Genomic DNA, 14,203 nt, shown 5'->3' on the forward strand with positions numbered 1-14,203 from the left:
TCACAAAACAATGTTCTGTTGAAGTACAGCAATGAAAACCATTATAATTACCATTGAAATGTCAGGGGATAGAAAACATAGGTGCAGTACTTTTGAGTGACTTACTCCTGGGGCATAAACTCAAAAAAATTGAATTAGTGATTGATAATTCCAATTTTATTAAGTACCCACTTGTACAAGGTACTGTGCTGGAAATCATGAAGCTCTGATAACTAAGTCAATGTTTAATCTATTAAGGTTTAAGGTTTCGCATTAAATTTTACAAGAATTTATTAAACACCAGCTATGTGCGAGACCTTACCTTAGCTATGGGACCAGGGACAAGTCACTTAACCTGTTTAAGCCTTTAGCAACTCTCAAAAAATAAGTTCTTAGTTACATACTGGATAGGTGGAGGGACCTAGCAAAGGAAATGGCAGACCACTCTGTGTCTTTGCCAAGAAAACCCCATGTACAATATTGGCAAACTATGATCTATGGGGTCATGAAGAGTTGGATGTGACTGAATGACTGAACAACAACAATAAGAACAAGGTGGAGGGACTCTTGGCACCTATAAAGTCACAGAGCCTTGATATATTGAGTGTAAGATACTGTAGAGCAACAACAAGGCAGATGTGGATACAACAATACGAGGAAAAGTAAAAATGAATACAGAGGTATGAGGTTCAAGCTACAAGAGAAATTTAAGTGAAAAAAGATATCTTTCACCTAGGCATGAACTCAGAGGAAGCTTCCTAGAGGAAATGGTACCTAAATTGGTCCTAGAAAGGAAGAGAGGAACTTTTAAAGATAGAAAAGGAAGAAAGAATCCATTCCTGGGATGAAGATCAAAAATATAGAAATGGGACAGGGGTTAAGTGATTGTTGATAACTTTAGAAAAAGTAGTTTCAGGGGAGAAATTGGCAGTTAGATTGAAAGGAGTTGACAAGTGAAGGAGAGAGTGGGAAAGAGACACAAGAGTGTAGGTGATGCTTGCAAAGATTTTGGTTGTTAAAGGGAGAAGAGATAAAGAATGGAATTTTAAGTGGGTGGCAAGGTCAAGTGGAGAGGTTTTTGTTTTATGAAAGATGGAGAAGTCCTGCACATATTTGTAGGCATTGAGGAAAGGGCAAGTAAACAAGAAGAGGTGGTAAATGAGAGAAATAAGGAATGGTTGTAGGGGAGAGCTCCCAGAGGAGACTGTAGGAGACGGGATCAAGGGTACAAAGTGTTTAATAAACGTTACTAACTAGGAATGGTATTCATATAACTATTTCATTATCTGGTACTGATCAGGAAAAAGCTAATTTGATTAAAAAGAAATTGTTGCACACACACATCTGTGTGTGTGTGTATGTGTAAAAACAAAACCTTTTGTTAGTGTAAATGAAGGACAGTATTAAAGAATGCATCTTGTTTTCTAGAGTCCACAAAAACCCACTGAGCTTCACCAAGAAAAGGATCTGTACAATAAGGAAAAGCCATTTACTTCCTCTGTGTCTTTTCCCTTCCACTTTTCATGGACAAGTAAGAATTCCGCTTCTAAGCTTTTCATTTTCTCTCCTACATTTTGTCTATGGTGAGATCACGTATGCATGGGTATTGTTAAGAGTAACTCATATTTGGGCAGCTAGGTGGTGCAGTGGATAGATCACCGGCCCTGAAGTCAGGTTTGAACCTGAGTTCAAATCTGGCCTCAGACCAAACACTTGACACTTACTAGCTGTGTGACCCTGGGCAAATCACTTAACCCCAATTGCCTAAAAAAAAAAAGAAGAGTAGCTCATATTTTAGAATCAAATTAGATATAATTTAATATACAGATAACACATATATGATTAAAAAGTATTTTAAAATAATGTATATATGCAAATAAATAAAATTAATATTTAACCCTTTTGGATTGTTAAATGTCATAAAATTTTAACTTGTTTGAATTGTCATGTAAGAAGATTTTATTTAGAAACTCAACTAGTCTTTGAGCTTAATTAGTAGCAGCAAGATTGTTTTGGAAACAGGTTATTGATGGCCAAAACAATACTTATATTAATTTATATCAACAAAGAAGATCTAAGAATGGCAAATAACCACAGTGTGAAGATTATTTAATTTCATTTTCTTGTGGGAATAGGCTCTTGTAAAAACACAACTCTAAAGGAATCAGCAGCTGCATTCTCCTCCAAGCCATCACCAAAATGTATACTGGAGAAAATTGAAGTTATAACAGGAGAGGAAGAAGAACGTAATGTATTAAAGGTGAGTTTGTCAACATCCCTATGGCTGATAACCATCAGAAAGGGTCATCTTTGAAGATGAAGGACAGCAGTATCTTTCCTGGAAAAAGCTTGTGAATTAATATTGACTTTGAACTAGACTGAACCACTATTTTACTTGGATTTTTGCCTCTTAAGGGAAAAGGACTTGTTCACAATTAGTTTCTATTGGAAAAAGATACCCTAGCATGCTGTATTACAATAGGTCCTACCTCTCACATACTCAACTGTATCAGTGATTTGATTGACCTAAGATTTAGGGCCAAAAAACAAAAATCAAACAAAAAACCCAGTGGTGACTTTTTTATAATCAATGCTGTAATTAAACAGTTCTGAAAGAAATATATCTGCATTTCACAATATTTATGAAATGCTATATTGAAAAGATGACCTACATCCAAGATAAGGAATATAGGAATCAATAACAATATTATAACAGTATTACAATAGTATTGACAATTATAGTAATTTTTAATATAATAATAGTATACATTTATGTAATCCTTACTATATGCTAGGCACTGTGCTGAGCACTTTACAATTATTACCTCATTTGTTGCTTACCATGACCTCAGAAGGTAGATGCCATTAATTATCCTAATTTTGTAGATGAGGAAACTGAGGCAAACAGAGTTTAAGTGACTTGTCCAAGGTCAAACATTTAGTAAATGCCTGAGATCAAATATGAACTTGGCTTTCTGACTCCTGGCACTTTCTCCACTGTTAGTTGTTTTTGGTTTTTTTACTTTGTCAAAGTTCTTTCAGCTGAGTGAGTTTGTTTGACATTTTGTCCAAATCAAAATTTCCCTCATCTGCATATACTGAGCCATGTAAAGTGCTTTAATTTGTATATTGTTTATGCAGATTTGCATCACAAGTTTAATGACTCAATCCAATGATAGGAAATAAAAATTAAAGTAATCATGCAAATGTTTTCAAACCCCAAAGTCTGCTTCTCCCAGGACTCCCTCCTTTCCCTTTCTTCTCTTCTTCCTTCTCCATGACCTTGTGCTATTTAGTTCAAACAGTAGTTTGGAGTGGTTGGGCTACTCTTAAGATATATCATATGTTCATTATTATAGGACATCTTAAATTTCATTTCTGATTATCATAGATCCCTATCCTTCATAGCATTGAGGTCATTTGAAAGTGGGTCTATAGAAGATACCTGATTCAGAACAAATTTACCTATATAACAAGTTGTCTTTGTTTTTATTTTTCATTTAGATCAACTGCAAACTCTTTATATTTAAAAAGATGACACAATCTTGGACTGAAAGGGGCAGAGGAACTTTGAGACTTAATGACACAGCCAACAATAACTCTGGAATGCTGCAGTCAAGGCTGAGTAAGGAAAACTAATTTTATTTGTTAACTAAATCATGTTTCTCTGGGTAAATAGGATTTCAGACATATATAACTCAGAAACAGAGGCTGATACATTTCTTAGGGATCCAAGTTTTAATATACGTAGATCTCACTTTATGTGAGAAGCATTTCTGAAAGGTTTGCATAAACAGAATTTGTGTGAATAGTATATTGTAATAATAACAGCAGTAATAGCTATCATTTATGTAAGCACTTTAAGGTTTACAAAGTGCTTTACAAATATTATTTCATTTGATCCCCACAACAACCCTGGGAGGTAGGTCTTATAATTATTCCCATTTTACAGGTGAGGAAACTGAAGCAAATAAGAATCAAGTGACTTGCTCAGCTTCACATAGCCAGGAAATGTCAGAAGTTAGTTCCTTCTGGCCCCAGATCCAACACTCTAACTGCTTTGCCACCTACTTGACAAAATATTCCCTAATATGTTAGAGAAATTAGTTATTTAGAGGGATCCCATTATGAATCTTAATTTTAGGAAAAAAATTTCCCCCAACTCAATTTATCTTTAGTGCTAACATTTATTAACTGCTAACTATGTGGCTGGCACTGCACTTAGTGTCAGAGATACAAAGGGAAAATGAAACAGTCCATAATCATAGGGAGTCTTCATTCTTTTATAGGAAATATGATGTGTGTCTATTTAAGTACATATAAAATAAATACATGGTAATTTGGGGTGGAAGGATACTAGTAGTTTCGGGGATCAGCAAAGGTTTTGTGTTGATGGCTGAACTTGACTTAAGTTTTAAAGAAAACTATGGCTTCTATGAGTTGGGGGCCAGGAGACAGCAAGAGGGTGAAGGGGTCAGGAAAGCATTTCAGGTATATAGTCTCTCCCTGTTTCAGATACTAAAGTGATTTTCCTAAAGCACTAGTCCCACCATGCCAACACACACACACACACTCTAAACTCCAGTGGCTCCCTATTGCCTATAAGAATGCTTCGTTTGACATCCAAAACCCTTTATAACTTAGCTCCTGCCTCCTCCGGCCACTACCACTATCTTTCCAGTCTCCTTACACCTTATTCCTCACTTCATACTCTTCTATCCAGTGACTCTAGCCTCCTGGTTGTCCCATGAACAAGGTGCTCCATCTCTCAGCTCTCAGCTTTCTCTCTGGCCATCTCCCATGCCTGGAGTGAAATCCCTCATTCACTGCATCTATTGACCTTCCTAGCTTCCAGTTAGGATCCTTTCTTTTACTGGAAGCTTTCCCTAACCCCTCTTAATTCTAGTGCCTTCCCTCTGTTAATTACATCCTATTCATCCTGTATATAGCTTGCTCAGTGTGTGTGTGTGTGTGTGTGTGTGTGTGTATGTGTACATGTATATATGCATATGTATGTATGTGTATATATGTATGTATATGTGTATGTATGTATATGTTTGCTGAGGGCCTCTCCCTCCCCCCCCATTAGAATATATGCTTCTTGAGAACAGGAATTGCCTTTACCTCTTTTTGTATCACTAGCACTTGGCACAGTACCTAGCACATAACAGGTGCTTAATAAATGTTGATTGATTGACATAGGACAGTCAGTGCAAGCACACAGAGATGTCTTATATTAGGAACAGCAAAAAGGCCTGTTTAGCTGAACTGTAGAGTCTACAAAGGAAAATTACCCATGACAAGCCTAGAAATGTACTTCAGGATCAGATTGTACTCAATAAATGTTTGATTTAAATGTAGATGTGTATGCTTGCTTAAAGTTAGCTATGCCTATAGCTCTCTACTGGGACTTGGTTAACAGACACACATACACACACACACTCACACACACATACACACACCCTTCAGCGTTGAGAGGAAACTACAATTTTCAACCTTCACTCTCACTTTTGCAGAAGAAAAAAATTAACAGCATGCTCTGCATTTCAAGCACAAATCTTTTTGTTATAATTAATATTTTTAACTACCATAATATTACTGTTTTAATAATATGATTATAGTTTTTATAATTTGATTATTTAAACATTTTTATTAATTTAAATTCAACCATTGTCCTGCCTCAGAGAGAAATGTCACTCTAAACTGACAGAATCCTTTCATACTTTCTGACATGTCTCTGAAACTAGGCATCTTGAAATAACATTTATAGGAATCTTGAACCAAGCACATTTCACAATATGACAAAACATGTTACACAGTTTAGGGCTAACATTCAATAGAATAATATTCACTTAATTTTTTTCGGAAGTCCCAGGAGAATCTTCCTTATAAAACCACTAAATTCTTCTTTGACCTTTCACCTCAAGGGCTCATACCCCACTCCCGCCCCCCCATCTAACTAATAATAGGTTATGTGTAATAATCAAAAGGTCCTTTTACTTCTTATTAGGACTCTGACTCTTTCGTGAAATGAGGAAAGAAGATACTGCCCTTCAGTTTAGCTTCAATCATTTTTGTCATGTCTGACTCTTCCTGACTCCATTTGGGGTTTTCTTGGCAAAGACACTGAGTTGTTTGCCATTTCCTTCTCCAGCTCATTTTAGAGATGAGGAAACTGAGACAAATAGGGTGAAGTGATTTTCCCAGAGTCACGCAGCTAGTAAGTGCCAGATTTGAACTCTTCCAGACTCCAGGCCTAGCACTCTATGCACTATGGTGCCACCTAGTTGCCCTGATGCTGCCTTTAGGTGAGTGATTATTCTAATTCCTTTTGGTAATCTATTCAAGGATCTCTAGGCCTTGCCTCCATCTCATCACTGCCCTGATGACTTCAAGGAAGGAGTTCTTCCTGTAGATGTTTTGGAAAGAAAGAAGTAGGACATTGTTTCAGAACAAATGGTTAAAAAAAGATTGTTAAAGGTTTCTCTTTCAGATTAGTCCAAATGCTTCAAACCAGGATAATTTTAAAATGTTCCCTCAATATTTCTAAGTGTTGGCTATGCTCACACACTCCTGGGTTTCTTTGCAGAGGGAATATTGATAAGCAGCTGCCTAAAGCTGTGTTCACTGCCATCTTCCTCCACTCGGCACTCTATCTATTCTATATTTGGGACTTTCTTTTATTTGGGCACTAAATTTCAACTTATTCCTGGATTGGACCTGCCCAAGCAAAAGAAAGATGTCACTCCCCCTTTCTTATAAACTGCCACAGGGGACACAGAGCATTCTTTTCAAGTTTTCATTACTGTATCAACTTATCCCCAATGAGAAATAGAATAACTTCATTGCCTTAAGGGGGTAGCTCAGGCATGTTAGAACTAATTAAGAGTAACAAGATACTGGAACTACTGTAGGGCAAATTTGTTCAGCCTTTGTCTCAATTACTTCTATAAAATGGAAACAGTGACAATGAATGATAGGGCATTTTTATTTCTTCAAAAAATAGTAGGAGAGTTAGTGGGTACATGAATAGCTGTGGAATATTTAAAGGCATGCCTGCCACTTGATAAAGGCAGCTGGGTGCCATGGTGGATAGCGTGCCAGGTCTGAAGTCAGGAAAACTCATCTTCCTGAGTTCAAATCTGGCCTCAGACACTTACTAGCTGTGTGACCCTGGGCAAGTCACTTAACCCAGTTTTCCTCAGTTTTCTCATCTGTAAAATGAGCTGAAGATGGAAATGGCAAACCACTCTAGTATCTTTGCCAAGAAAATCCTGAAAGGGGTCACAAAGAGTTGGACACAACTGAAGAACAACAGTAACAGCTGCCACTTGATACTTAGTGTTCCTTACTTGACTAACTTGATGAACCTGTGATTTCTCCTTACTTGACTAACTTGATGAACCTGTGATTTCTCCCTCTAGCTAAATAGACCACAGCCCTTTAACATCTTTCTGTCCTGTATGATCTTGTCCTTTATTCTCTGAGAGGCATTCACCCAGTATTCTAGAAGTTTTCCTCTAATTGCTTCAATGTTTCTTTAGGGTCAGTTTAGCATTCATCCTGGGATTACCGAGGACCCTACATTGCCCATCTATCTTCTTTTCTAGGTATCCACGTCCTTACTAACACTGGTTCAAGTCATTATAGGTAATGTACTTTAGCCCATTACACAGCTTTCATTTCCTTTTTGGGATACTTGATAGTTTTTGTCTTACTGACGTCATGGTGATCTATGATTAGGAACAATGGGTCATCACCAAGAAAACATTGGTGTTAAAAAATATGGACTCCTACAGCAATTGGCAACTTAGGATCATTGAAAAGATGGCACAATTTCCCAAATGTAATTCAGCTTAATTTCCTCTACTTCTGGGCCCAGAACATTATTCATCTGTAGCTCTTGTCCACTACCTATGGACCACTGGACTAATTCAGTGGGCTGCCCATCCAATCAGTCAGCCAATCAGTAAGCATGTATTAAGCATTTACTATATGCCAGGCACTGGGGAAACAAAGAAAGACAAAAACATGGTCCTTGCCCTCAAGGAGCTTACATTCTCATGAAGGAGACCACATCCAGCTACATTTCATAATCTTGGTACTACACATTTTTCATCTGCTCTGATTTTTCGAGTGTTGTTAGTTGATTATTTAGAACAATGTCTTGAATAATTATAGATTTTTATCAAGGAGGCTTTGTGTAGTATATACCAGGGTTTGATTCAAATTCGTACAACATCATCAGTAAATGGGAACATGTGGAGAATTTTGCCATCATAAAGATGCCCTCTTCTATTCAGACCTTGCTTAGGACATCCTTTTTCACTCTAGTAAATACTTCAGATGAGCACTTATCTCCCTTTTTCATGACTCATTTTGATATTGATACAAAGCAATTAGATGCCCAAAGTCATCTGAGGTTCATTGTGTGATATGTGCTACATTAAGACTGGCTACATTTTCTTCTGAGTCACACTTTCTTGAAATTAATAAAGAATAGATACATTGGAATCTTACATTCCCTGTAGCTCTCAGTCAGTTGTGACTATGAAGATGGTCTGCTGTAGAAAATGGTTAAAACCTTCTTGTTCCTTCTCCATATTTACCAAGTATACTCTGAATTTGCACAGATCATTCTCACAAAGATTCTTATAGATATAAGAAATATATCTGCCAATTCTGCTCTCTTCTTAGTCACCTTTGGGGGGGGTATATTGCTGTTTGTAATTTTTTCCCATTCTTTTAGAATCATCCCTTCTTTAAGATATCTTGAAAATTGGTCATGAATGCCTTTAAAATAATGTTGTTTCCAGCATAGACTCCTTCTGCATATATTTTGTAATGTTTAGGTCCTCTTCCCCATCTTTCTATACTTAAATGCCACTGACTCTTCCTAACAGTGCAGAAAAGATACTGTGTTGGTAGTAATCAAACATGGTGGTTCCATTATTGTCATAGTGATTTATTATAAGAATAATTTTTTAAACTGTCAATTTACCTGTTAATGTGTCATTCTATTTGTTCTCTATTAGGTGTCTACTTGTAGTTTCAGCCTCAAATGCCTTTCAGACAATCTGGTTTAACTGCATCTTACTTCAAATTTTCTTGTTGGTTCATTTTTCCCCTGCTTTTCACTGTTCTATGAGAGGATAACTCTTATAATCTTGTTTCATCTTCCTCTATAATGTTTGGCAAATTAATTTATATTCTAACGTCTCTCTGCTTACCAAGCAGATTAAATGTTTGCTGTCTGAGTTGGTTTCTGGGTTCTTTTGGCCTCTGCTTAGTGTTTTACTTCAGTTAAACATCTCTATGAAATGGTGATAGTCAGATTCTTTTGCTCATCTCCCATTTTTTGGAGTTGACAACTTGTTTGAACAGATTGGGTTAGAGTTGTAATTGCATACAACATCAATTTCTCATCTAATTTCATATTAATTTTGACCATTTCTTTAAATAGTTGATTATCTTACTGTATGTAGATTACTGATTCTGCAATGACTTCTATGGTGGTAAGAAATAATTTCCTTCTTGTTAGCTATTTTTATTTTTGTGATATTGTTTGGCATGGATGATGGCATTTAAGCTGAAAATACTTTTGTTGTGGTCTTTTTGCTTATACCCACTGTAAGCATTACAAAATGGATGACGAAATAGCCTTTGAAATAATAGTTGTTGCTGCATCTGGGCACATAATAGGCACAACAGCTTTACCAAGTCCTTTATTTTCCTCTTTGAGAAGAACCTATAAGATGTTCTATTTAATTGCACATTTTTTATTATTTGACTCTAGGGCTACTCAAATTATAATGCAGACAGAGCTAGGCCTACAGTTGTTAGATAGCACTATTAATTTCTCCTGCTACTTAAAGAACATGAATTCATTGATGTCAATTAGGTGTGTTTATCATGGCAGTGCAAAATCTGACCCCTGGGGGGCTTGTGACCCAGCAGAGTGTGGGTGTACAGAATGGGACACGGCCAAAATTAGCAGTTTGTCTGAATGATTGATTTGGTGCTGAGATTTACAGGTGTGCATCAGAGGGTGAGAGCATATATAATAGCATGACTGCAATTCTACTCATGTGAGGCATGGAAGGTCCCTTCTAGCTTTAAATCTGTGATCCTATGAAGCTGTAAATAGAGTTGAGAATGAGGGTACGGCTGCTGTGAAACTCAGTGGTTCAGAGTAAGTGACTTGCACCTGAATTCTTCAGAGTATTGAAGGAATGGCATTTAGATTGGCAGAAGCAAGGACAGTCTATTGGTATTTCGATCCTTTAAACCAGGAGTGGAGAACCTGCAGCCTGGAGGCCACATGTGGCATTCTAGATCCTTGGCTGCAACCTTTTGAGTTAGTCCAAGTTTTATAGAACAAATCCTGATATTAAAGGGATTTGTTCAGTGAAGTTTGGATTAAGTCAAAGGGCTGCACTTGAGGACCTAGAGAGCCACATGTGGCCTCAAGGCCACAGGTTCCCCATCCCTGGTTTAAATTATAAATGGTAATAGACAGTGACAGAGAGAGAGAGAGAGAGAGAGAATGAGAATAAACATGCTTATTAAATGCTTTCTTTGTGCTAGGCACTGTTCTAAATCCTGGGGATAACAAAAAAAGAGAACAAACTAATCCCTACTCTCAGGAAGCTTACATTCTAACAGAAGAAGATAAAGTACAAAGGAGATATCCGAGCTTTCTCATGATATCAAGGTTCCAAGTATTGACTTATCAGTCACTGAATTGGCCCCAAGGTGTAGTCATCCCCAAGCTTCCTGGCAGCCAGGCAGCCATTGTAAAGTTTGAGCAGCTGGGAGGGTGAGCTGGAATTGGGGAGGGTAGGCTGTAGGTTCTGGGGCCCTCCTTCCACACAGTCATAACAGCATTTGTGGAGCAAAGAAGAGAGAGCCCTAACCAGTATGATGTCTGACCAATGTTTTGAGCCCAAAGTAGTCTCCATAAGAGGGAAGAAAATGCCTGTTCAGCAGAGTGAGCTGGACCTTCAGATGCCCTGGTGTTCAGAGAGAGTAAGAACTGTGTGATTGTGAGTCCATAAGTCTTATTTATTGTTTCTGCTTTCATTTATATTGAGAATAGAAATATGATTTAGTTCCTTCAAAAAGTATCGGCTCATAGGTCATTGAATGAAGATCAATATATAAAGAGTACCAAGAATTGAGTTAGTATTTGTAGATGGTCTAAGAGTTAGCACCCTCTGCTCTCCATTCTCTACCCCACCCCCTTCATTTTTCTCAACTTTCAGGGCAAAAAGAGAAAGAGATGTCAGTGGATTGAATCCTGTTGTGTATCTGTTTCATGGCTTACCAGAGCCAAAATATTAGACATCTATGGATAGCTTTCTGGTGATAAGCTTCTCCATATGGAGTTAGGTAAACTCTTTGATTACAAACACATAAAGTTGCTGGGTCATTGCTGGGAGCCACTGGATAGCTTCCTTGGGAGAAACAGAGGGCTTCTGCCACAATGGTTTAAACTTCTAAAACCCAGGATCATATCTGCACCAAGAGACAGCAGCATAGACCTTTATGGAAAAGTTCATATTCTACCATGAAAAATATTTGTGGAAGAAGATATAATTGTGTACAACTTCATTGCATTTGGAGTTTACCTTAAAGGGAAAGATAAAGTGGTTTGTTGTGTGTGTGTTTTTTTTTTAAGTTGGGGTGGGGGGAGCGGGAGGGGGAGCTTCCTGCCAGCAATTAAGTACTTTTCCTAATGAGTGCTCAACATTCATTTCAACTGTGTTGAAGAATAAATAACCTCTTAGGGGAAATTTGACCCTTACTATGACCTCCTCAGGCTTGACCCTAAAACAACAACATATCCAAAACACTATAATTTTGGTGGCAGGCACAAGCCTTCAGAGAAATTACAGCTACATTGAGCCCCTTTGTTTATATTGCCCCGGCATGTTTTGTTGACTCAGTTTTTCCAGAGCAAGGATCCTTCAAGGCAGCTGTTAGAATTCCTTTGCTTCCTGGAATTCCAGAGCAGCACAAGAAGGGACAGAGAAAAGAGAAGCAAAATGCCATAGTGGTTAACATAGCTGCAAATTAAGGCAGAACCAGAAATAAGGTTTCATAATACTGACTTTGAATTCAAAGTCACTATGTTTGTTTGTTTGTGATAGCCACACATTCAAAAATATTTACTTAGTGGCCTTCAGTACTTTATACATGCATAGCACTTTGTTGTGTAAAAGCAAAGAAAGAGAAGTCACAGTACTTACTGTTAGGTACATTCATAAAAAGAGATGGGACCTACACAGGCATGGTTAAATATCTTTATTTCTAAATTAAATTTTATTTTCTGATCCAAATTCTCTCCCTCCCACCTCTTCCCTCTACTGAGAATGCAAGATAAAACAAAACCCCTGTTGCAAACATGTACAAAACCATTTCCCATATTGCCCATGTTCAAATATTTGTGTTCATACATACATACATATGGAGGGAGGGAAGGAAGGAAACAGAGAGAGAGAGAGAGTCTGTACTCTGAATTAATCACCTCTCTATCAAGAGGCAAGTGTTTAGTCTTGAGTATTGTGAAATTGTCATCAATCATTGTGTTAATCAAAGTTCCTTAATCTTTCAAAGTTGTTTGTCTTTATATTATTGCTGTTATTGTATAAATTGTCATAGTTCTGCTTTACCTCACTCTGCATCAGTTTATATAAGTCATCTAAGGTTTCTTTAAAACCATCCCCTTTCATCATTTTTTACAACAAAATCTATCATTTATGTATATCATAACTCATTTAGCCCTTTCCCAATTAATCGACACCACTTGTTTCCACTTCTGTGCTACCACAAAATGAGTTGTTATAAATTTTGTTATATATATGAATCCTTTTCTTCTTTCTTTGATCTGCTTGGCATATAGACCTAATGTATCACTGGGTCAAACGATATGTATGTATGCATGATTTAATGGCTATTGAGGGCTTAATTCCAACTTACTTTCCAGAATGGCTGGACTAGTCCACAACTCATCCAGCAGTGCATTAATACACCTGTTTTCCCACAGCATTTGTCACTCACTTTTTTTTGCCAACTTTGCCAATCTGATGGGTATGAGATGGAACCTCAGAGTTATCTTAATTGACATTTCTCTAATTGTTAGTGACTTAGAGCATTTTTAAATATGTTTATCAATAGTTGAATATTTTCTTCCGAAAACTGTTTGTTCTTATCCTTTAACCATTTATCAATTAGGGAACAGAATTAAATAACAGCAACGTAAAATGAGAGGCAGCATGAGGGCAAAGGAGATCTGCCTTCAAGCCAGAAAGATCTGGAATCAAATCCTGCCTCAGAGACTTATTAATCTCTGTCAAGCAATGATGTCGAGCAATTCACTTGACCTCTCTGCCTCAGTTTTCTTAGCTGTAAAATGAACAGCCTCCGAGTTCCCCCTTCCCTCTCTAAATCCACAATCATACGAAGTAAAACTTACGTTGAGCATTAAGGGATGGATAAGATTTATTAGACTAAAAAAATCACTTTATCTTTGGTACAATGGAAAGATCACTGGCTCGGAAATCAGAGCACCTGGGTTCAAATCCTCGCCTTTGATGTCTGCTACCTGTGTGACCTGGGACAAGTCACTTAACCTCCCTGAGCCTCGGTCTTCATCTCTGAAGAGAGGGGGTTGGACCAGATGACCTCTGAAGTCCCCTTCAGGTCTAAATCAGTGACTTTATGACTTTTTTTTCAAAGTAGAATCTAAACGCGAGGCTTTCAAGAGTCTAGCAGTCTCCAAGTTCCTGATATTTTAGAAAAGGAAATGAAAATAAAAAGGTGCCTTATCTTTCTACTTCTCCCTTTTCCTCTTCTTCACGCTACTATCCTTTGGTTGCTATCACTGCTCTTCTCCTTCCTCATGGCATTCTCCTGGTTCTTCACGTTCTGGTTGTTGTTGTTTTTCTCCCTCCTCCTCCTCCTTCCTCACAAACTGCTTTCTGCCTAGCTGATCCTATTTTTGTGCTCTTGACATCACACCAATTGCCAGAGCCAGAACCGGCATGGAACGTCCGGGTCTTTGTCCTCTCCTACATCAGAGCGGTAGGCCCAACTCTCTAGGACCACACCGTCATTTTGCCTCTCCCTAGAACTCACCCCACCCCCCCGCCGGTAGACCTCCCCTAACTTGCTACCTGGCTTGGAGACTTGTATCCTGAGTTACGCAGGGATACCCAGGATC

The 14,203-nt window shown here is 37.8% G+C and overlaps 1 protein-coding gene across 3 annotated transcripts in view; it reads left to right on the top strand.

Moving 5' to 3' along the window:
* The window catches only part of RANBP3L (RAN binding protein 3 like), a 63,839-nt gene that overhangs the window by 35,405 nt on the left and 14,231 nt on the right, over positions 1-14,203 (top strand). For all 3 annotated transcript variants that reach the window (XM_027846267.1, XM_027846268.1, XM_027846269.1), the window contains 3 exons: positions 1,408-1,510; positions 2,115-2,239; positions 3,484-3,604. In XM_027846267.1, the coding sequence (XP_027702068.1) occupies positions 1,408-1,510; positions 2,115-2,239; positions 3,484-3,604 (349 nt within the window). The remainder of the gene's footprint in view (positions 1-1,407; positions 1,511-2,114; positions 2,240-3,483; positions 3,605-14,203) is intronic.

Source organism: Vombatus ursinus, unplaced genomic scaffold (genome assembly GCF_900497805.2).
Source record: "Vombatus ursinus unplaced genomic scaffold, bare-nosed wombat genome assembly UNPS02015106.1, whole genome shotgun sequence".
In the NCBI taxonomy this organism is placed as follows: domain Eukaryota; kingdom Metazoa; phylum Chordata; class Mammalia; order Diprotodontia; family Vombatidae; genus Vombatus; species Vombatus ursinus.